Source organism: Muscardinus avellanarius (genome assembly GCF_963383645.1).
Source record: "Muscardinus avellanarius genome assembly, chromosome: 10".
Taxonomy (NCBI): Eukaryota; Metazoa; Chordata; class Mammalia; order Rodentia; family Gliridae; genus Muscardinus; species Muscardinus avellanarius.
The window spans coordinates 38,599,046-38,624,942 of record NC_137796.1 but is presented as its reverse complement, the minus strand read 5'-3'; the positions used below and the strand labels follow the sequence as shown (position 1 = coordinate 38,624,942).

The 25,897-nt window shown below is 37.3% G+C and overlaps 1 protein-coding gene across 1 annotated transcript in view; it reads right to left on the bottom strand.

Annotated features, from left to right (window-relative positions):
* ITFG1 (integrin alpha FG-GAP repeat containing 1) overlaps window positions 1-25,897 on the bottom strand; it is a gene marked incomplete at its 3' end in the record, with an annotated part of 248,608 nt that overhangs the window by 134,244 nt on the left and 88,467 nt on the right. The window contains exons 7-8 of the mRNA XM_080703290.1: window positions 20,618-20,679; window positions 13,306-13,387 (exon numbers count right to left, since the gene is read on the bottom strand). Of these exons, the coding sequence (XP_080559416.1) occupies window positions 13,306-13,387; window positions 20,618-20,679 (144 nt within the window). The remainder of the gene's footprint in view (window positions 1-13,305; window positions 13,388-20,617; window positions 20,680-25,897) is intronic.

The window sequence follows — 25,897 nt, the reverse complement described above, 5'->3', positions numbered from 1 at the left end:
CCTTCTACCTCTGGGCTACACTCCGAAACCTATTTTATACTTTTTTATTTGGAAACAGGGTCTCTTAAGCCAGTGTGGCTGGCTTCGAACCTGCCTGATCCTCCTGTCTCCACCTCCCAAGCGCAGGGATTACAAGCTTGTAACACCAGGCCTGGCAGCTATTACATTCTTTAAGTGTCCATGCCTCTTCCTTCCTCCTCTAATCTCCCTCTATCCATTGGAGTCTCTACTCTTATGTGATGTTACTCTTGTTTCTGAATTTCTATCTAGCTTTCATATATAAGTGAAACCATAAAACTATTATTTTTTTTGAAACTGGCTTATTTTGCTTAGCATAATATTCCTGAGCTCTATCCATTTTCCTGCAAATGACATGATTTTGTTTTTCTTTATGGCTGGATAAAATTCAATTATGTGTATACACTAGAGTTTTGTGATCCATTCATCTGTTGATGAATCTCTAGGCTGGTCCATAATTTGGCTGCTGTGAATTATGCTGATATAAATATGGATATGCATTTATTGCTATAATATTGTGACTTTAATTTCTTTAGAAAGATACCCAAAAGGAGTATTGCTGGGTCATATAGCAATCTTCTGAGAAGCGTCCACACTGATCTTCATTGTGGTTATACTAGTTTCAACTTTATTTCTTGAAGTTAATAAAAAGGTTATTAAGAAAGCTGTTTGCAACTGTTCTACTACTTCACATTACTTCTACCAAAAAAATCAACATTTATTAATCTGTTACTTAGTACACTGTGTTCAGTCCACTTGTATATTTCTATATTTTTCTATATATTTCCCTATATTTTTACAGAAACTAACAAGGTTGTTTCATGTCTCCAAGAATTTCTGATTTTCTAGCCAAATCCTTAGAGTTGTTTCCAAATCCAGTTAAAATCCTCTCTCTTTAATGAGGCTTTTCTGTTTCAGCCTAAAATAATTTGTAGTCTCACAAACTCACATCACACTTTTTTCTGGACCAATAATTTCATGATTAACAATGAAAAGTCTGATTTTCCTTTTATGTCATTTTGTTCTTTCTTTTCTTTTTTCTGCAGTATTGAAAATTGAACCCAGGGGCACTCTACCTCCAAACTACATCCCCAGTCCTATTTTTTTTAAACTTTATTTGAAACAGAGTCTCACTAAATTGTGGAGGGCCTCACTAAGTAGCTGAGGCTGGCTGTGAATCTGTGATTTTCCTGTCTTAGCCTCCTAAGTACTGGGATTACAAGAGTGCTCCACCATGCCTGGCTAGTTCTTTATTTTTGTATTCATTTTTTTTTTTTTACATATTTGTCTTTTGAACTATTTTATGAACTACTTTTTTTTTTTCAGTACTGGGGATTAAAGCCAGGGGCATTCTGCCTCTGAGCCACATCTCCAGCCCTATGTTTTATTTTTTATTTTAAAATAAGGTGTAAAATTGCAGAGGGCCTCACTGAGGTAGCTGAGGCTGGCTGGGAACCTGTGATCCTCCTGTCTCAGCTTCCCAAATACTGGGATTACAAGTGTGTACCATCATGCCAGGCTAATTATAAAATTCTTAAAGACCTTACTTTTAAAATCTCAACTTTTTGCTAGGTGTGGTGGCACATGCCTCTAATTCTAATACTTAGGAGGCTGAGACAGGAGGATTGCAGGTTTGATACCAGCCATAGCAACTTAGTGAGGCTCTCAGAAACATGGCAAGACACAGTTTCAAAAATAAAACTGGGCTGAGGGTATAGCTTGGAAATAGAATGACGTGGGTTCAATCCTCAGGTTATCAAAACAAACAAACAAAAACAAAAAACAAAAAACTCAGCTTTCTTACATGGTATCGGCTTTCTTACATGGTAATAATTAAAATATTTTAATTATAATAGAGGTCCAACTTTTGAATCTTACTTTTAGTGTTAATGACCCTATGAAACTAGATGACTTTTTGTAAAGAAATGGGTTACGTTACTTCAGAATATTATGTAAACTTAGAAGTTCTCTTAAAATTGTTTTATAAAAAGACTTAAAAGGCTTTTCAGTGCAGCTGAGTGTGGTGGCATACACTTGTAATCCCAGCATTCAGCAGGCAGAGACAGGAGGATCACAGTTCGAGGAAAGCTTCAGCTACTTGGTGAGGCCCTTTGCAACTCAGGGAGACCCTGTTTCAGAAATAGAGATTAAGTGGGGCGTGGTGGACTGAGGTTCAGGGGCAGCCTCAGGTACTACTTAATGAGGCCGTTTGCAACTCATTGAGACCCTGTTTCAAAATAAAGAATAAAAAATAGCACTGGGGGTGTAGCTCAGAGGTGAAATGCCCCTGGGATTCATCCCAATAACCGAAAAAAAAAAAAAAAAAAAAAAAAAAGAAAAAAAGGACTAAAAAATTAGGGCTGGGAGTATAGCTTGAAGGTAAAATGCCCCTGGGTTCCATCCCTAGTCCCGAAAAAAAAAAGAAAAAAAATTATGATGCAAAAAATACTTACTCTGGTTTTCCCTTGATATTAGTGACTGTTACTCTTCTATAATTTACTTTTTTTTTTTTTACTATTAAATTAATCTAGCCATATAATAGAAAATAGAGAAAAAAGTAACCCATTACTTTGGTATTTTTCTTTCCAGTTCTTTTATTTTTAGACAACTTAAGGAGTTGGAGTCATTTAAACTGTTTTCTTTGGCACAAACTTCTTCCTGACCCTGTTTTACCATCATCCATGTGTGTGCCCTGTTTGTCCTGTGTGACCCTGTTTACCATCATCCATATGAATTTCTGAAGCCATGCTGACTTCTTGTCAGCCACTCTACTGCAGTGGTTCAAAGGGGAGGGGTAGGGTGGAAGATCAAAGGCAGAATGGGGTTCACAGATATATCCAAATACATGCTTTTCAATAGAAAGTGCACATTTTGGATATATTAATATTCATAACCTATTCATTGCCATCTGCTTTTTTGGACTCATTACTATTATTGTTTTTTTTTTTAACAATATCCAACTAAAATTACACTTTAAAAAGGGCTCATGGGAGTTATTAAAGGTTTATTGATACACTTAAAAAACTTTGCTGATAAAATTGTTAAAAAGGTTGAAAAATATTCATATTTGTTACTTTGACTATATCCTGTACATCCTAAAGAGGCCAAAATGTAAATGTCTACACAAAGGGATAGCAAAAAAAATTTGAATAAAATCTACTACTAATTTTTTTTTTTGTTGTTGTACTGGGGTTTCCAGACTGGACTACACACCCAGACGTATTTTTTATATATTTTTAAAATTTGTTTTATTTTATTTTTATTTTTATTTATTTATTTTATTGGTGCACTGTATTCATACATCATAGTGGGATACAAACTTTTGTAGACATACATGCACACATCGCCCAGTCAGCCCCCACCCGATCCCCACCCCATTCTCTCCCCATCCCTCCCTCCCATGCTTGGCTTAGTCGTTGACATCTAGTATTATAGCAATTTATCCAAACTTAAAAATGATAATATCACATAACAGTTTCATTTGTCTGATACCAAGCTTTTGATGACTTAAAGATAACATTTCAATATTTCTTTTTACTTTCTTTCTTACCAGAGAATATTTTTTTTCTATTTTTTTAGGTGAAACTATCATATATTTATATATTTATTTTTCAGAAAAAAACTCTATCCTAATATGGAATATGAACTCTAGATACCCAAAACGATCTTGAAATAGAACAAAGCTAGAAGATATATATTTTCTGATTTCAAACCTATATATAGAACTACAATAATTGAAACAGTGTAGTACTATTCTAAAGGCAGATATATAAACCATTGGAGTTAAATAAAAGCCTAGAGCTAAATTCTTCCCTATATTGTCAAGTTATTTTTGACAAGGTTTCCACGAACATTTCGTGGTAGAAATAATAATATTTTAACTAAATATTGTTGAATCATAATAATTACATGGAAAAGAATAAAGTTGGACCCTTGCCTAATCCCATATACAAATATTAACTCAAAATACATAAAAGACCTAAATATAAATCTTAAGACTATAAACTTTTAGGAGAAAATCTGGGTCATAAAACCTCACAACACTGAAATTGGCAGTAATTTCTTGGATATGATTTCAATGGCACAGGCAACAGAAGAGTATACAAACTCCCTAAAAAATAAAAAAAAAAATATTGTATATCCAAAGACAATATAAACAGAGTTAACATTTACTATTAGAACGGGATAAAATATTTCCAAATGCTATATCTGAAGGTATTTTAATATTCCAACTAGAAATCCTAAAAATTAACAACAATAAAGGCAAACAATACCATTTAGAGATAGGTAAAAGACTAACATAAGTAATGAATCTCCAAAGATAACCAATCTTAGTTGTCTGTTGGATGGAAACTCTTGTTTCTCTGGTTCTGGTATGTGTTACCTATTTCTTCTTTGTAGTTAATATCTTTGAGTATTTTCTCTAGTGCTGGTTTTGAAGACAAAAATTCCTTCAGTTTCTGTTTGTCGTGGAAGCTTCTTATTTCTCCATCTAATTTGATAGAAAGTTTTGCTGGGTAGGAAATTTTTGGCTGGAAGTTGTTTTCTTTCAGAGTTTGGAATATGTTACTCCAAGCCCTTCTGGCTCTCATGACTTGGTTTGGGAAGTCTGGAGTGATTCTAATTGGCTTGCCTCTGAATGTCACTTGGCCCTTTGTTTTTGTTGCCTTCAAGATTCTCTGCTTGGCTTCCACATTGGTCATTTTGACAATTATGTGGCGTGAGAATCCTCTTCTCCGATCCTGTCTAAAGGGAGTTCTATAAGTTTCCTGGACCTGTGCATCAACCTCTTGCTCTATGTTTGGAAAATTTTCTGCTATTACTTCCTTGAAGAGATTGTTGATCCCTTTGGTTTCACTGTCTTTTCCCTCCTCGATTCCAATTATTCTTAGGTTAGCTCTCTTAAAATGGGCCCATATTTTTTCAATATCAGATTCCTGCTGTTGGATATTTTTTCCTAGATTAGAAACTATGCGTTCATTTTTGGAATGATCATCTTCTAAGAGCGAGATTCTGTTCTCCATGTGGTCTAATCGGTTGTTTGTGCTTTGAATTGAGGCCTTTACTTCATTAATTGCATCCTTTATCTCTTTTTGGCTCTCTCTGAGTTCTTTTCGAAGCACCTCTATTATTTCTACAGTTATTTTCCTGATTTGATCTTCTAGAAATCTCTGATTTTCTGTTTTATCGGGATCTGATGTTGTGGGGTTGTGGGCATTCATTGCTCCAGTATTATTCCTCTTTCCCATGATTTCGGAAGTTTGTGCCTTCTCTGGGTTCTTCCCCTGGGTCACTATGACTTCACTTAAGGTGCTCTGGATCTCGAGTCTGTAGTATCTCAGACCCCACTACTCCTTTACTGGTTTGTATCACAGAGTGTCCGACCCAGAGAGTCGATAGAGGTTGCTTTAGACTGTGGGGGGTGCCAGGTTGCACGTTCTCCTATGGTGTGGTATCTCTGCCACCGCCCCTCCCCCACTGGGTCAAGTCCCAGGGAGTACAGTACTGGGATTTCTCCTCTGTGGCCCGCAATTTGAATCACTGTTCTTGAGTACACAGATGTAGCTGTACTGGCCTCGCTGAATTCATGCTGCTGCCACCGGTGGCAATATGGCGCCGCTGATACGCCTTCGGCCGTGAGGCTGGCGTATTTCTTCTTGGTTTTGATTTCCACTCTGAATCCCTGCTGCGTGTGCTGAGCTCAGCCACTGGGAGCTTTAGATTTTACCTGCGGCGAGAAATCCCGCCTGGCTGTTCCGCAGCGGCTCACCTCGGCTTGCTGTAGCCGTCCGGTGAATTTGCCGCTGCCGCTGGCAGTATGGCGCTGCTGCCGCGTCCTCGGGCGTGAGGCCGGTTATCTCCTCTGTGGCTCTGAGCTCTATTCTCAGTCCGCTTTCTCTCTGGAGCCTGGTGATTTTTTTGTTTCTCTACTGATGGTGTTTTCTGGCTATGAAAGGCGCTGATTTTGTGGTAATGGAGATTGGTTGTTAGTGGGGCTCTTAAGCCCCGCTTTTCTTGGTTGCCATCTTCTCGGAAGTTCCTCTATATTTTTTAAATTTGGAAACAGGGTCTTTTAAGCCAGCGAGGCTGGCTACGAACCAGTACAATCCTCTTGTCTCTGCCTCTAAAGCGCGGGGATTACAAGCATGTGCCACCACGCCGGCTACTAATAATTTTTTAAAAGCAGGATACTTGGGTCCGAGCTGAGGGGTTAGGCCAGTGCCAGGGCCAGCGAGGCCGGGATCAGAGCTTGCCGTGAGGCAAGGCTGGTGCTGAGGCCTCAGAGGCCGGGATCGGAGCCTGGTGAGGGGTTAGGCCAGTGATGGGGCCATCGAGGCCTGTAATGGGAGCCTGCTGTGAGGCAAGGCTTGTGCTAGGGACTCCGAGGCCTGGATAGGAGCCTGCCGAGGGGCTAGGCTAGTAAGGCTGGGATCGCAGCATGCGTTGAGGTATGGGCGATGCTGGGGCCTCCGAGGCTGGGATTGGACACTGCTGAGGCGTGAGGTCAGTGCTGAGGCCAACGAGGCCGGGATCAGAGCCTGCCATGAGGCAACGCCACTACTGAGGCTCTGAGGTGGGGATCGGACTCTGCCAAAGGGTAAGGCCAGTGCCGGAGCGAGCAAGGCCGGGATCTGAAACTGCTGTGAGGCAAGGACGGAGGTGGGACTTGCGAGACCAGGATAGGAGCCTGCCGAGGGTTAGGCCAGTGCCAGGGTCAGCGAGGCTGGTATCGGAGCCTGTCATGAGCCTAGGCTGGTGCTGGGGCCTCTGAGGCTGGGAGAGGAGCCAGCCGAGAGGTTAGTTTGGTGCGGGGGCCAGCAAGGCCAGGATCGGGGCTTCCCATGAGGCAAGGCTGGTGCTGGAGCCAGAGAGGTCAGGATGAGAGTCCTCCGGGTGGCCAGGCCACTACTGGGGCGGTCAAGAGTGGGATCGGTACTTGCAATGCGGTATGAACAGAGAAATAACACAGGAAATAAAATCCATATGCTTCCCCTAATTAGCAAGAACTAGGAGGAAAGGGGTAACAGGAGGAGGTTGAGTAGTAGAAAGGGCCCTATTGAGAAGCAATTAAGGTGAGGCAAGGGGATGGGGGAGGATGGAATCTCTTTAAACCCATGAGGTGCGTAAACAATTATATCAAAGATAATCACCAATTGAGCATGGGATCGAGGGGGGGGAGGGAATGGAATGGAAATTGGATGAGGGTTTATTGGGTGATATGTGCTTGTATATCCTCTCAAGTCTTGTATTCCAAAGTGATGTATAATTACAAAAAAAATAAATAATTGCCACAAAAAAAAGAGCAGGACACTTTTTGATATAAAACACACAATCGTAAAACATAGTACTTCAATTTGGAGGTTTTTAACCAGGGGTAAGAGGATCAGAAAAGTCTGTGAAATTCCAAAGAATCATACAGTATACATATACTTTTTTCTTAGGGCGATACTTGGAAAGAGATCTGTTATCGATACAGCTAACCAAATCAATCAACAAATTTCAAAAAAAGCAATTTCATATTCTATTACTCGACTATTTTCATTAAAAGCTATAAAACAAAGAATCAGAAATTTAATAAAAATCAAAGTATAGATAGGACTTCCGGGAAGATAGCGACAGAGAAAAGTGGCGTTTACGAGTCCCGCTAACAATTGATCTCTATTACTACAAAATCAGAGCCTTTCATAGCCAGAAAACACCATCAGCAGAGAAATAAAAACTGTAAATACAAGGGACAGAGAAAACAACGGCTGGAAGAACAAAGAGACACCAGAAAAGAAACAAGCCCGCAGTGTCACGGCCAGAGCCATGACGCGAAGCTGCACCTGCGCCATCTTCCCTCTCAGCACCAGGCTCCAGAGCGGAGAAGGAATGAGAACTGAGCTCAAAAGAAGAGAGGAGATACACTGGCCTCACGGCCGAGGATGCAACAGCAGCACCATACTGCCGGTGGCAACGGGGAGTTCACCAGACGGTTCCAGATCAGTGCACTCAACAAGACACCAGGCTCCAGAGAGGAGGGGTGGGCAGCAAGCTGAGGCGAGCAGCTGCAGAACAGCCAGGCGGAATTCAGCAGTTTTTTCGGCACAAGGAGCATCTAAACCTCCCAGGGTCTGGGCTCAGCACACCATGCAGGGACTCAGAGCAGAGCTCAAAACCAGAGAAGAAATACATCAGCCTCACGGTCGAGGGCGTGGCAGCAGGGCCATATTGCCAGCTGTGGCAGAAGCGAGTTCACCGAGTCCACTACAGCTCCATAAGCACACTCAACAACTGTGAGTCAAATTGCAGACCCTAGAGGAGAAATCCTAGTACTGCATTCCCAGGGACTTGCGCAGATAGTCTCCCTGGGTCGGAGATTTTTGCAGTCCAACCCAGCGGGGGAGTGGCGGTGGCAGAGATATCACACCATAGTCGCAGCTCCCCGTGGAAGAACGCCCAACCTGGCACCCCCATGGTCTAAAGCAGCCTTGATTGACTCTGAGACTTTGAGATACAACCCAGTAAAGGTGTAGTGAGTGGTGACTGAGATACCACAGACTCGAGATCCAGAGCACCTTAAGTGTAGTCGTAGTGACCCAGGGAAGAACCCAGAGAAGGCACAAACTTCCGAAATCGTGGAAAAGAGAAATTACAATGGAGCAATGAATGCTCACAACCCCACAACATCAGAACCTGATAACACAGAAATTCTGAGATGTCTAGAAGATCAAATCAGGAAAATAACTGTAGAAATAATAGAGGACTTTTGAAAAGAATTCAGAGAGCGTCTAAAAGAGATAAAGGATGCAAACATTGAAGAAAAGCCCTCAATTAAAAGTATAAACAAAAGATTAGACCACATGAAGAATAGAATCTCACTCCTAGAAGATGATCACTCCAAAAACAAACACATAATTATAACTTAGAAAAAAAATCAGACAGCAGGAATCTGACTCTGAAGAAATATGGGCCCATTTTAAGAGAGCTAACCTAAGAATAATCAGAATACAGGAGGAAAAAGAAGGTGAAACCAAAGGGATCAATAATCTCTTCAAGGAAGTGATAGCACAAAATTTTCCAAACATAGAGCAAGAGGTTGATACACAGGTCCAGGAAACTTACAGAACTCCCTTTAGACAGGATCAGAGAAGAGGATCCCCACGCCACATAATTGTCAAAATGACTAATGTGGAAGCCAAGGAGAGAATCTTAAAGGCAACAAAAAGAAAAGGCCAAGTGACATTCAGAGGCAAACCAAATAGAATCACTCCAGACTTCCTAAACCAAGTCATGAAAGCCAGAAGGGCGTGGAGTAACATATTCCAAACTCTGAAAGAAAACAACTTCCAGCCAAAAATTTCTTCCCAGCAATACTATCTATCAAATTAGATGGGGAAATAAGAAGCTTCCATGACAAACAGAAACTGAAGGAATTTATGTCTTCAAAACCAGCACTAAAAAAAAAAAAAAAAAGAGGGCATAGGTCCAATACTGCAACACATAGGCACAGATAAACACTTTCTCAACAAGACCCCAAAGGCACAACAAATTAAAAGACGAATCAATACATGGAATTGCATGAAACTGAAGAGCTTCCGTTCAGCAAATGAAACTGTCAAGAATCAATCGAGAATCAACAGAATGGGAGATTTTTGCCACCTACACCTCTGATAGAGGACTAATATCTAGAATATACAGAGAACTCTAGAAACTCAACACTAAGAAAACAGAGCATCCAATAACAAAATGGGCAAACAAACTAAATAGACACTTCACAAAAGAAGAAATTCAAATGGCCAATTAATGCATGAAAAAATGCTCAACATCACTGGCAATCAGAGAGATGCAAATCAAAACTACCCTGAGATTTCACCTAACGCTAACTAGAATGGCTACCATTCAAAACACAAACAATAACAGATGCTGGCGAGGATGTGGAGAAGTGGGAACTCTAAGACACTGTTGGTGGGATTACAAATTAGTGCAACCACTTTGGAAAACAGTATGGAGAATCCTCAGAAGAATGGGAACAAATCTACCATTTGATCAGCAAAACCACTTCTGAATATCTACCCAAAAATAGGAAACCAAATTACCAAACTAATGCATGTGTATCTATGTTCATAGCTGCACAATTCACCATAGCCAAACTATGGAACCATCCAAGATGTCCATCAACAGATGAATGGATTACAAAACTATGGGTATGTAAAGAATGGAATTTTACTCAGCCATTAAAAAAAAACTCAATGACATCATTTTCAGGGAAATGGATGGAACTGGAGGACATTAAGCTAAGTAAGATTAGTCAGTCACAAAAAGTAAGAAATCAGATGCTTTCCCTAATATGTGAGAGTTAGGGAGAAATGGGTCATAGGAGGAACTCTAGATGAAAAAGGAAATCCTGTAGAGGAGCAAACAAGGCAACCTAAAGGAGGATAAAGGAAGGGGGAAGAGGAAAATCTCTAAAACACAGAATGTACTTAAACATATCGAAGTCCACCACTAAGCCAAGCAAGGGAAGGAGGGACGGTGAGGGAATGGGGTGGGAATTGGGTAGGGGTTAAATCAGTGATGTGTACATGTATGTACACATAAGTTTTTTACCCAAATATGATGTATGAATATAATGCACCAATAAAAAATAAAAAAAACAATCATATCAATGCCAATCACCAAGCCAAAAATGAGAAGGGAGGGGGAGGGAATGATGCAGAAACTAGGTAAGGGCTAATTGGATAATGGTTACATGTATGTCTCTACAATGTTGTATCCCAATAAGATGTATGACTATAATGCATCAATAAAAAAATAAAAAAAATCATTGAAAACAAAAACAAATGCTGGCAAGGATATGGAGAAGTGGGAACTCTATTACCTTGTTGGTGGGACTGGAAATTAGTGCAACCACTTTTTGGAGGGAGGTTGTACTGGGGTTCCTGGAAGCCCTTCTACCTCTGGTGACACTCCCACGGGCTACACTCCCACGGGCTACACTCCCAGACCTATTTTTATACTTTTTTATGTGGAAACAGGGTCTCTTAAGCCAGCGTGGCTGGTTTTGAACCTGTGCGATCTTCCTGTCTCTGCCTCCCAAGCGCGGGGATTACAAGGGTGCGCCACCACGCCTGGCTATTGCAACCACTTTGGAAACAGTATGGAGGATCCTCAGAAAAATGAGAAGAAACCTACCATATGATCTAGCAATAACGTTTCTTGGTATCTACCCAAAAGAATGAAAACCAAACTAATAGATGCATATCTATGTTCACAGCCCCACAATTGCCAAAGTACGGAACCAACCAAGATGTCAATCAACATAGGAATGGATTATAAAACTATTGGGTATGTACACAATGGAATTTTACTCAGCTATAAAGAACAAAATTACATCATTTGCAGAAAAATAGATGGAACTGGAGAACATTATGCTATGTGAGATTAGTCAGTCACAAGAAGTCAAAAATTGGATACTCTCCCTAATATGTGGAAGCTAGGAAGAAAAAGGGTCATAGGAGGAACTCTAGATGAGGAAGGAGAAACCAAATAAGGGACCTAACTGAGGTGGATAGGAGGGGAAAAGCGAAATTCCCCAATGTACATTCATAAACATATCACTAAGCCAAACATGAGAAGGAAGGGGGGGGGAGGGCCAGGGGTGGGAACTGGGGAAGGGCTAAATGAGTGATGTGTGCCCATATGCTTCTATCATCTTGTACTCCATTAAACTGTATGACTATAATGCACCAATAAAAATTTAAAAAAGAAAATTTACAGAATAAGTACAAAACAAAACAAAACTAAATTACACTACAACAGTGATTCATGTTGAAATTTCCACTACATAACACTGTCAAATGTTATACTTTAATTGCCTTGGTTTAAAACTCCATGACACTGAAAAGGGAGTTACTTTAGTCAACGGAGCACTAAAGACAGGTAAATCCAATGGAAATTCAATTTCGTGAACTCTTGCTGTATGCCAGCACTGTGCTCTTGACTCACACTTGCATTATTCACTATAGACTTACGTAGTAGATATTATTATTTTTTTGTGTGTGTGGTACTGGGGTTCCAGGAAACCCTTCTACCTCCAGGCTATACTCCCAGACACCTATTTTTTATATTTTTATTTGGAAGCACGGTCTCTTAAACCAGCGAGTCTGGCTTCGAACCTGTGCAATCCTCCTGTCTCTGCCTCCCAAGCACGGGGATTATAAGCGTGCACCACCACGTCCGGCTGTAGTAGATAATATTGCTATTTCCATTTTATAAATGAGGAAACTGAGGGCTCTGAAGATGATGACATGTCATCTCTATTTTGAGGAGAAGGTGGATGTACTGTCAGAACAAAGGAATAGTAGGATGGGACTGGGCTTTGGACATCATTTAGGTGCTGGTCATCTAGACCATTTTCCCATTTAATGCAAAGACCTTTTAATTGTAACCTTAAAAAATGATGAAAGAAGCCATATACATTTTTGAAAGTTCCTAACCAATATAGACTCCTAACCAGCATTACAACCTATACACTGTTATAACCAAATATTAACTGCATAAAATCTTATAAAAAACAAATTCATAATAGATTTTATTCTTCTTTTGAATTAAGATGTAAATAAAAAAGTGGTTTTAACATTCAAGTTTCAAGAGTTCAGTGAGCTCTGGTTAACTATTTCAACTCTATTTGTTCCACAAAATAAATATGCAGGTTGAATATCCATAATCAGAAAATCTGAAATGCTCCAAAATCTGAAACAAAAGTACCAATATGCCACAAGTAGAATTTTCGATACCTGAACTCATGTGATAAGCTACAATCAAAATGCAGGTATACTAAAAATATTCTATAAAATTACCTTTGAGCTATGTATATAAGAAAACATATATGAAACATAAATGAATTGTGCTTTGACTTGGTTTCCATCCCCATAATATCTCACTATGCATATGCAAATATTCTAAAATCTGAAAGAAAAAAAAAGAAATCTGAAACTCTTTTGGCTTTATGTATTTGGCATAAGGGATACTTAACCTGTTTGTGAAAAATTTATGATAATTACTATTTGGTATTGCATATTACTCCTGCAAAGAGGCCTAAGTTCAAGCTATTTTTTAAACATATATGTAATAAATTCTTCTTTATTTTACCAAGGAACTGACCAGATACCATGTATAATACTATAATAGTCATGATTTAAAGCCATAATGGTTCTGAAAATACTAAACTTATTTGCTATGATGGGGAATAATATGACGAGGTTAGAAAGACAGGGAGAATTTGAATGACCAAAACAATCTTACCAAAGTCTGCAAATGCCGACTGTCCAACCACTATCATATTTTGAGGTTTTTCAGTTACATTATGGACAGAGAAGTTTCCATCCTGTTAATGAAAAGAAACTTTGAATTAGATAATCACAATTCATTTTTTTGTTAACTGTGAAATAAAATATTTCTTAATTAAAACAGAAATATACAATTAAGGACTTCTGTTTTATAGCTGTAAAACTGTGCCAATGTCTCGGCCACTTTTATTAAGAAACAAAATAAACCAGTAAGTTAAAGAAGGTATGAATTTGGAGTTACTTTCTTTGCTTTGATTCTGGTATAGTATCCTTTACTAAATCCACACCCCCTCCTCATCTTCATTATCATCATCTTCAAAATAATAAGTGTCTTCTAAATTTAGCTGGGCATGGTGGTACATGCATGTAATCCCAGTACTTGGGAAGCCGAGACAGGATGATAGCAAGTTCGAGGACAGCGTCAGCAAGCAGTGAATCTTTCACCAACCTAGCAAGACTTTGTTTCCAAATAAGAAATAAAATTGGTCTGGGAGTGTAGCTCGGAGGCCGAAAGCCTCTGGATTAAATTCTCAGTAAAACACACACACACACACACACACACACACACACACACACACACACACACACAGTCTTCTAAAGTACTGAAGTACGGTGGACAGCTTTGGAAATACAAAAACTTTAAAAACTGTTTCCTATTTCAAAGATCTTAGTTGGAAAATAGAATATAAATGAGAAAGATAAAATTTCTGAAGGTAACACTAGTAGTATTAAAGATACTGTTTACAGCTTTCATGAGAAGAAAATTCTGTTGGGGATAATTAAGAGAGAAGAATTCTATTGATCCTTAATGGGCCAATTCTTCAACAACTTCAGTTCATATATCTATGAAAAGGAGAGCAAAGGATTACATTAGCTGCCACATAATAAGCAGAGGCAGCTACAGTAAAGGAAGAGAAGCCACTAGAGAGCCTTTGCTTCTTTCCAAAATGAAATATACAGGAACATCTGACTTCCAAAAATAATAAGCATTTGAGCTGGGTGTAGTGGCACATGCCTGTAATCCTAGTACTTTGGAAGGTGAGACAGGAAGCTAGACTCAGCAATTTAGTGAGACCCTCAGCAACTTAGTGAAGCCCTGTTTCCAAATAGAAAATAAAATTGGCTAAGAGTGTAGATCAGAGATAGAATGCCCTTGCTTTTAATTCAGAGTATCAAATAATAATGATAATGATAATGATAATAAGCATTTAAAGTTGTTTTCTTTTCTTTCTACAATTTTAATTACTCCACAAGAAAAATAAGCCAAAAGAATTTTGTGCTCTCAGATTTATAAAGAGCTTTCTTATCAATGATATCTCAATTCACTGCTTAATATATTAACTCTGATTCCTATGTAGTTTATATAGGATATCTATGTATCTGAAAGTTTTTCTGTCTTTATTTCTCTAAGGATACTCTACTTTTCTTCCTTCCTTCCTTCCTTCCTTCCTTCCTTCCTTCCTTCCATCTATCCATCCATCCATTCATCTATCCATCCTTCATCTTTTCCTGTGATATTGGGGATTGAACCCACGGGCATACTACCTCAGAGTTACACCCCTAGCCCTATTTTTATTTTTATTTCAAAACAGGATGTCAGTAAGTTCCTTGCTAAGTTGTTGAGGCTGTGTTTGAACATGCAGTCTTCCTATTTCAACCTCCTAAGTACTGTGGTTTAAGGTTTGCACCACCACTCCTGACAGGATACTGAAATTTAAAAGTCAGTTTTAAAAAAAATCATTTCTGATCTTTACAGGAAAAGGGACCACTACAATGAAAGCACAAAATCCATGAGAAAGACCTTCTCATGACAGTCAATTTTCCAACCATTCCAATCAACCAACTTGATCATACATATACAGTATCCTTTTTTCCTGACCATTATAAACATATCTATTTCAAAAATAATGTTTCCATAGATATCTTATTTACATAAGTGCATTAAACCTTAAGAATTCCCTCCAATCTTTCATAGGTCTTGAAATTGCATTTAACATGTGTTAATGTTACCAAACTTCTGACTCAAGTCTTATATGGTTTTATATTTTAGAAAGATCATCTTTTTGGGTATTGAATGGAAACATTGTTTTTTGAAAGGACTGGAAAAATCCCATTAAAACACATCAGCCTCCCAAAATACAGACTCAAGTGAAGGAGTTACCCCACTGAAGGTCTCCATCAAGATGAATTTGGTAATTCCTAGGTAACAACCTCCCATATCTTTCTAATTAATGGAGAAAGAGAATTCATATTTTCCAAAGTATATACAGAACATACTATATATATAATATAGTTGGAGAAAAGAGTATTTTCTGTCTTTCCCATCAGCTCCACTGCTTATATTTTATTCCATTCGCCAATAGAAACCTATGTAATTTAATTTCCACTCAGATTACTGTCATTTACATATTACTTGGTGATGAAAATAATTTAATAAACTAATTCATCAATATATTACTATTCTCATCAGATAACACATTTTAAAGTGGAACATGACTACACTTATTTTCAAAGATGCTGTTACATACACGTGGTTAATGTAGAAGAAAAACATAAGATCTTTTGCATTCCTAACCTATACTGAGGGCAGAATAGATCAGTAGAAAGAACAGCAGACTTGAGTTTAGATGATATAGATTCTAGTCTTGGGACAGTCATTTACTAATTTGGTTTCTTTATTGCAGGAAGGGGACACATGTGCTATCTACTTGCAGGGTTCTGGAGAGGCTCAAATGGAAAAATAGATAAGAAACTGTTCTGCAAAATGCAGTGTATTAGGCAAACGGAAGTTATTTTTAGAATGGCAACACTGTGTTTATGATTTGCCAATACTTTTTTCAAGAACTCATTCATGTACTCTATTTTTTTTTTTCCTTTGGTGGTACTCGGGATGGGACCCAGGGGCCTTCTACCTCCGGGATACACTCCCAGACCTACTTTATATTTTATTTGGAAACAGGGTCTCTTAAGCCAGCTGAGGCTGGCTTCGAACCTGAGTGATCCTCCTATCTCAGCCTCCCAAGTGCGGAGATTACAAGCGTGTGCCATTATGCCCGGCCAGCTACATTCTTTACTATGTTGTTCTTACTGGCTGTTTCTGCTGTTCTGCAATCCAAACTTCAGCCAATTTGATAGAGGTCCTCTTTCAGCTATGTCCTTTCATTTTTATCTTTTTGGTTTCTCGAATGACTTCAAGGTAAAGTTTTAGAAACAAATTTTTTGGTTCAACCCCCAGTTCCATTTTTTGCAAGCCTAGAGGCCTGAAAAGGTATTCTTCTTTAAGCATTAATCGACTTAAGTCTAAATGTATTTTTATAAAGTTTATGTATTTGTATATATGTGTGGACGCAAAGAGGTTATCTACATAAAGGCCCAGCCCATAGTATACATTTAGTTAGCATTAACTATTGTTAGCAGTAGCAACACTAGTAGTAATTCTACTTCTGGTACCAAACTACTACCACTAAAGCAGCTAACACACTGAAGTTGATAAGACTTTTTGCCATTTTATTGCTTGAATTCCAATAATAAATATTATGTTGTAGCATGGATGACTGTTGATGCACTGGTCTGCATATTTCAACATTTAGTGTTAATACTGCCATATTCATAATGCTAAAAATTTATCTGGAAGCAGTAATAACTATTGTATATCCTATCTTTATTCATATAAATCAGTGATTCTCAACTGGGTAGATTTTGTTCTCAAGGGATCATTTGGCAATGTCTGAAGAACATGTTTGTCACACTTGGGGGAAATTACTAGCATCTAGTGAGTAGAGACTAGAAATACTACTAAATAGCGTATAATGCACAGAATAGGTTCTGACAAAAAGTGGTAATAATGTCAAGGTAGAAAATTTCTGCATTAAGTGTGTCCAAGGACATGGCTTTGCCATTCTTCTGAACAATTTTCCAGTGACACTTACTTATGTTCTTCCTTGAATTTCTTTCTACATGTCAAACTTTGACATGTCGTTACTCTAAAATTTTCTTTCTGTCCCAAATTAGATTCTTCTCTTATCCTTTCTATTTCTGTTATATGTCACCAGACCAAAAAACAAGTTAACCAACATTTTACTCCTTTAATCATTAATTTCTTCCCTATGTCATTGCAAATCCCACCCAAGTTATCTCCCTACCATGAGACATTCCATTCCAAATTATTTGATAAGAAAGAAATAACTGCCTTTTCATCTTCTCACACCAGCCAGATTCATCCATATTCCCACTTCATCCCTTCTTCTGGTGTTTAAGCTTTAATCACTTCTGTATCTTCTGGAGCACTGCCATGAAACTTTGCATACAATGGATGCCTTAAAAGAGAGTTCTTATAGCTCTTATACTTCTATTAGCTAATAGAGTTTTATAGATTTTGATTCTTTTTCACCAAATAGTTATGATACTGTAAAGTGTATGAACAACCTTTCATTGAAATGGTCATCAATCTTATGAATACTACCGTTTTATCTGAACTAGTTAATTCTGGATCTACATTTCCCTTATTTTGTACTAAAGACTTACTTATGGTACAGACTCTGATTATCTCTTTACCAAAACTCTGTTAAGATCCTTTGTAACTTCTATTGACCCAAACTTGCTCATTCATCTCAATCCATATAGACTTCAGTTTTTAGCAAGAATGCTAAGTCTGTTTCGTGAGTCAGTTTCCCAATTAATATCTGATCATTCTGGCATATCTTTGGCTAGAATTCTGTTAAGTGAGGTTAGCTAAGAATTATGCTACCCTCTTATTATCAGTCGCTGATCCTTGGCTATCGATTCTCTCCTTTCTTTGCTGTAATTGTCGTTGAGTTTAATCTCTCTCTCCTATTGCAAAACCCCATAAGTAGTTTCCTTGTATAAAATATCCCATACCATATTTAACAAGTGTCTGAATAAGTTTTTTCTTTAATACGTACACACTGATCCAACCACTTTACTGCGATAAGAACTCATATCCTTATTTTTCAACAAACAAGATCCCTATCAAAATCTATTCTCTTCATAAAGACTTTTTCCTTAAAGAGTTGCTATCCTTTACCTGAAAGGACGGCCTAAGATGGAAGGATATCATATGCTTGAGGTTTCATAGTGTTACATACACATTCTACTTACATTGAAGCTCCTTCTTTCCCCAGATACAATTTAGCTAAATACAGTCCGCATTTTCTACTACTTTAAGATTCACTTCAGGTAGGAATAAAAGGCAATCTGCAAACAATTATCTTCAGTGGGGGGCCTTAATGTATACTAGCCATAAAGAATATAATAACCATATTTTTAACATCATAAACACAAGAGTGGGTGGGATGCTGAGGGAAATATACCAAGTGATGTATGCATGTATAAATAAATCACTCTGAATTTCACTATGATGTATAATTATAATGCAACCATAAAAGTTACAGAAACAAAAATAAAATTACATTTAAAAAATGTAATATATTAGCTGGGAGTGGTGGTGCATGCTTATAATCCCAGCATTTGGGAGGCAGAGACCTGAGGATTGAGGTTTGAGAACAACCTCAGCTATTTAGCGAAGCCCTACCCAACTCAGTGAGACCTTGTTTCAAAAAAAATAAAATAAAAAGACTAAAAAAATAGGTTTGAGGGTGTAGCTCAGAGGTACAATGCCCCTGGGCTCCATCCCCGGTACTGCCAAAAAAAAAAAAAAAACAAACAAAAAAAAAACACCAAACAAAAGTAGTACATTAAGTAAAAGGGAGAAATTTTTGGTTTAGATGTCTTTCTTACATTTTGTTTTCTTGCCTCATTAAACAAAAATCAAATTGCTGCCGGGCGTGGTGGCACACGCTTGTAATCCCCGCGCTTGGGAGGCAGAGACAGGAGGATCACGCAGGTTCGAAGCCAGCCGCGTGTGCTGGCTTAGGAGACCCTGTTTCCAAATAAAAATGTAAAAAGAGGTCTAGGAGTGTAGCCCGGAAGTAGAAGGGCTTCCAGGAACCCCAGTACCACCAAAAAAAAAAAAAAAAAAAATCAAATTGCTTAGTTTAGAAGCAGTTAATCCACCCCCCAATTAGTTTCTGTCCAAGAAGAAATATTAGTCATGATCAGTACCACTGACCACATATAGATGTGACAGCTGATAATGAATCTCCTCAATCTGCGCTTACTATTTGTTAGAACTGATTATATTTTATAAGTACTTTAATAAAATCTATAAAAAGTTGTGGGTTTAATTTGGATGGAATAGAAAATAATCAAGAATTAATTAGGGGAAAATCAAGAGATCTATATCCAAAATTTGATTAGTGTTTACTGTATGTTAAGCAATTTACATATATTGTTTAATTTAATTTTCATAAACATGCTACGAAGCAGAATTTCTATACATTTTCCTTTTGGGGATGGTGAACTTCCATCCTTGAAAAATGTCACAGAGTCAGCCCATTTTCCATAGCCTCAAATCCTATCTTATACTACGTAGCCTAAAACTGATAAAACTTAACATTAAGATCTGAGGTGGTTTACCTTTCTTTCTTTATTTATTTATTTATTTATTTATTTATTTATTTATTTATTTATTTTTTGGTGGTACCTAGAATTGTGTTCTGCCTCTGAGCTACACACATAGGCTATTTAATTTTTTTATTTTTGAAACAGGGTCTTGCTAAATTGCTGAGGCTGGCTGCAAATCTATGATCCTCCTGTCTCTGCCTCCCAAACACTCGGATTACAGGTGTGTACCACCATGCTGGCTTGGTTTACTCCTAGTAATGAATCTTTCATATAATCTATATCAAGCTAGAAATCAGATCAAATCATGATATCAGTTTGGGAAGTTTTTACTAACAATTTAGAAAAGAGAAAACTTATTGTACCTTTAATCCTAGTCAATTTAGCATTAAGTTCAATCTCTGTTGTTCTTATCTTTATATAAACTTAAAGGAAGAAAGGAAAAATTACTCTATTAAACAGGATTTTCTTTTTACATAAACCATCACACTGACAAATTAAATGGCAGTAACATTTTTCAACAGCTGAAAACCTGGCAGGGGTCCTATTAACATGCACATTATAGCAGACTGATTGGTTTAACTGGCAGTCATGCCTAAAAACCTACAGAGGAACTGATGCTGAATGAATCATTTCCTTCAGCAATATCCAGCAATTTGAATGCAGCAATGGAATCAAGGGTTCTTGAAGTTATTCTATTTATTGTTGAAGAGACCCCCCCCACACACACACATTGTGTGCTTTTACTCAACCATCATTTAAAAAATAATTCAAGAAAGTTTTCTTACCAAATTTTCCCATATCTCGAACTGGAAGGTACCAGATGCAGACAATGTTGTAAGGAATAAATCTAGAAGAAAAATGATAATAATGGCATTAAATTAAAAGTTTCTGCTCATCAAAGGAAACTATCATGAGTCTAAAGAGAGAGCCTACAGAAAGGGAGAAGATCTTTGCTATGTCTGATAGAGAACTAATATTTACAACTTACAAAGTACTTGAGACTTAACAAGAAAAACAAACAAACAAACAAACAAACAAACAAACAAACAAACAAATAACCCAATCAAGAAATGGGCATTCAGCCGGGTGTGTTGGCGCATGCTTGTAATCCCAGTACTTGGGAGGCTGAGACAGGAGGATCGTAGGTTTGTGGCCAGTCTTAGCTACTTAGTGAGGTCCACTGCAACTTAATGAGATCCTGTTTCAAAGTAAAGAATAAAAAATAGGGCTGGGGGTATATCTCAGAGGTAGAATGCCACTGGGTTCCATCCCCAGTACACAGACACACACACACACACACACACACACACACACACACAGAGAAATGGGCATTTAAACTAAATAGACATTTCACAAAAGAAGAAATACAAATGGCTAGTACATGAAAAAATTTCCAATGTCATTAGGAATCAGGGAGATGCATATTCAAACTACATTCAGATTCCACTTAATCAGAATATTACGGTGATACATACCTATTCGTGTTTATTCAGCTCAATTATAATAGTTAAATTATGAAACCATCATAGATAACATAGGTATTTATCAACAGGTGAATAAAATACAAAATTATGGGATATACACAGAAGGAAATTCTACTCAGTGATAAAGAAGAACAAAATATTGTCATTTAAAGGAAAGTGGATGGACCTGGTGAACATTATGTTAAGAGAATTCAGCCAGTCACAGGAAGTGAAGGGCCATATGTTTTTTCAACTATTAGAAAGCTAGGGAGATATATGGATACAGTGAGACTTTAGATAGTGCAAAAACTGCAGTAGAGCAAGGGGAGGTGGTCTTGGGGTTGAGGAAGAGCAAACATGAAGAAAACCATTCCATTTATGTATGTACATGTGAGAATACTGATACCAAATGCACCAAAATATTTTTAAAACTGAAAATAAAAAAATGAGGTGATTTATGGAAATATCAAAGTTTACATTACACTTTTATGCTTTAAAAAGTAGCAATTATTCAGAGTGAAGTCCATGAGTATTCTAAAAAAGTTTGTTTCCCCTCACATTCAATACACTTATAAAGCTATCCTTCACATTTTAATGTTGTGTATAAAAATGTCATATGAATTTCTGAAGACAATTCATGTAATTACAATAGTGAAAATTTTCACAGGATACCAGTACGTTAAGTAGTTCATTCTTATAATTTGCAGAACTCAAACCTCTTAACTCCAACAGGGATAATTCTTATGTGTACATATTAAATATCTCTGCATTTATTCCCACCACACTGAAGATAATTTCTCACTGCAAAGAGAATTAGCATCTTTTATGAAGATAAGTGGTTTCTTCACTGCCACAAAAGTACTCATAATAATATGTTTATTTTTATATCCATCTATGAAAATCTCAGAGTATTGGAGACTTGCATGCTTGTATGATGATCTATTTATGCCGATCTCCTCTCATTCTCCTGTGTATCCTCCACATCACTTTCAGGATGATTGAAAATCAAAAGTGCTTATTTGATCTCACTCTTTTCTTTAGCATGTAGGATAAACCCTTCATTTTTGGGAGAAAAGCCACATAATCTATGTTCCCATACTTATTTCCTGCTGCTCCTATGTAAGAAGGCTGTATTACAGACAGAAAAAGTCATCAGCAGACTATCAGATTCTGTCATATCTATTTGTTTCTGCACATGCCATCCCTTTTCTCTATACTCTTCTTCTAGCTCATAGCCACCTGGTGAATGAAGTCTTTAAAATTAGCTCAAATGTCCCGTTTCCTCAGACCTTACCTATACCTAGGCATAGCCTTTCCTCCCTTGGTATTCCACTATGATGTTGCCTCTCTTCCTCGTGGCTATTAAAATATGTTATGATATTCTGGTTTCATAGCTATCTTTCTGGAGCTTCTTGAGGGAAGGAGTCTTGCTTAATTGACTTTTATATTTTTATGGTTCCTCTGTGCTTAGAAAGAGTATGTATTTCAATGATTACTGAATAACTAGTAATATATGTATGCTGTTATTCATACAATTTTGCTTGGACTTTAAAAAAATAGTCACTCTATTGCATCTGTTAAGTGAAAAGTCTTGGGAAAAAGAGAATCCTGTGGGAAATAATTTCATTAGCTGGGCATTTTTGTGTATTCCTTTAAAACCCCAGTGCTTGGGAGGCTGAGATAGGAGGATTGCAGGTTTGAGGCCAGCCTTAGGGACTTAGTGAGGCTCTCTGCAACATAGTGAGACCTTGTTTCAAAATAAAACATAAAAAGGTCTGGGGATGTATCTCAGAGTTTTGTAGAATGCCCATAGGTTAAATACCCAATACCAATAAAAAGAAAACCCACAAACAATAACAACCGAAAGAATAAAATAGAAAAAAGGAACCACTAAAAATAAGTATGACTGACCAAAGAAATTACTATAGAAAGAATGCGTAAGAGCTGTAATATATTTTTAAATTATCTGAAAATGTAGGTAAATCAGCACAAGAAAGTGATTAGAAATTAACAGCCACGTGATTATTTTAAGAATCACTAAGAAAGTGATGTCAATGCAAGCTCTGAACTATTTGCAAAAAGTAACCCCCCCCCCGCCAAAAAAAAGGCAATGACTGTATCACATACTATTTCTACACAGGTCATATTTGTTCAAATTGAATATACTGAATGGCTGAAACAATTAACCTGTTTAAGAGTAAATGAGGTTGAAGTCTTTCCAATTAAGATCAAAGGCAAAATGCCTGATAAGGCAATTAGCTTCATGGAATTAGAGCGATTCTGTTAACACACATGGCTAAGTAGGGGTAGTTATAGGAAGTGGGGAGTAACAATTTGTAATCTACTGCCATTTTTATAAAAACAACTGAATTATTTTTCTATTGGTAATGTATTACTCTCAATAATATGTTGGCATAGCTCCTTGCTTTATGCATTTTAGAAAATTTAAGAACTCTTACACAATGTGGATTTTATTTTTCATAATTTTACTTTTCATAAAACTATGAAAAGTTCTAACACTAAAAGAAGGATTGGAAGGACCTCATAAAATAGATAAAAAAAATCGTTTCACTATTCAATTAAGTAACGAGGTTATAGAAAAATGAATGATTCATTACATGGAGAAATAAAAATAGAGACAATTAATTATTTACAATTTAATATGAAGACTCATCCTTCAGACTTTCATCAAAATAAGGAAAATAACTGCTAGAAAACAATTTTACTCAATAATGCAATAAAGTTTTTACCATCCCACTTAGTTAAGGGTAATTCATACAATAAAATTAAAGAAAATATACACAAGGAAATTATAATAGATGCTGTGACATGCCACACAAATCACTTCTTAGAACTAAGAATTTATTCCCTCAGCTGCTGGAGTTAGTGGTCTCGTAGACATCACTGAGTAGAGAGTTCTCTTTGCTACAGTTTATGGGAAATCCATGTCCCAAAACTTGTAAGTTCAGAGGCAAAAAGGGTGGAACCACACACCACAAAATAGGGAAATTTCAGGTTTGGAGCGTCTCGGCAATCAGCTGCTTTTTTTCTCTGACACTGAATCAATGCCCACTGTTTCATTTCCTTCCCTTTCACTGCTATTGACTTCAGTAAGAACATTCCTCCAAATGAAACTCTTTTTTTTTTTTTTTGTGCGGGTCTGGGGCTGGAACCCAGAGGCATTTGACCTCCGAGCTATACCCCTGCCCAATTTTTTATTCTTTATTTTGAAACAGGGTCTCACTGAGTTGCAGAGGGCCTCACTAAGTAGCTGAGGCTGTCTGCGAACCACGATCCTCCGGTCTCAACCTTCTGAATGCTGGGATTATAAGCATAAACCACCACACCTGGCTCAAAATGAAACTTTTTCACATGAATCTCAATCGGCAAGCCTGGTTTCCAAAGAAAAAAACCAACCAATCAACAATAACTGTTATCAAAAGTGATCTAAGAAATATACACTAAGATAAAATTTCACAAAATATTCTTTCACTAGGGGTAAGCTGAGTATGTAAATCCCATCACAGAGCATTGTCTTTTTACTAGTACTTTCTTGAGATAATATATGAATAGAATAAAATGAACTAGTAGGTGTTATATTTCAGGCTTTTTGAGAAATGTTGAATAAATACTATAAGGACAACAGAATTAGATCATTATTGCTGAATTAATTAAGAAAATATAGGAAAGTCACAAAAGAATTATTACCTAGAACATTAAAAAAGCCTCAGTAAAAACTCTAATTAAAAATGAGAAAAGGATCTGAGTAGACATTTCTCATAGAGGTACAAAAAGTATATGTAATATTATTGACCATCAAGAAAATGCAAGTCATTCTCAAAATCTTACCACAGTTAGAATGGCTATTATAAAAAAAATAAAAATAACAAATGGTGAAGAGGATGTAGAGAAAGGAAACTTTTATACATATATTAGTGGGAATGTATATAATTAGAGCCATTATAGCGAACAATATGGAATTGTCTAAAAAATTTTAAAATAGATCTGCTGGTTGGCCCAGTGATTCATACCTATAATTTCAATACTTGGGATGCTGAGACAGGATGATTGCAGGTTCAAGGCCAGCCTCAGCAAATTAGTGAGAGCTTGGAGGTAGAATGTCCCTGGATTCAGTCCTTGGTACTGAAAATTAATAAATGAATAGAAAAACAAACAAAATAGATCTAACATAATATCCAGCCCTCCCACTCCTGGGTGCATAGACAGAGGCAATAAAATCAGCATATCAAAGAGATACCAGCACTCCAGAATTATTCAAAATAGCCATGATATGGAATCAACCTGAGTACCTGTATAAATAAATACATAAAGAAAATGAAACATACATATACATAATGGAATGTTTTTCAGCCAAAAAAAGATATGATAATTACAGGAAGATGGAGAGCAAAGGAAGCAGTACATTATCAGTCCTGCTAACACTGGATCTCTATAGCCAAGAAAACAATATCTTGACAAGAGAAAAAAACCAATATAAATTTAAACAGAGCCCCAAGAATTATAGCCAGTAGAGACAAAGCTAGAAGGCAGATCAGAGAAGAAAAGTACTCCACCTGCTTCCAAATGCTGTGGCTACAGGGG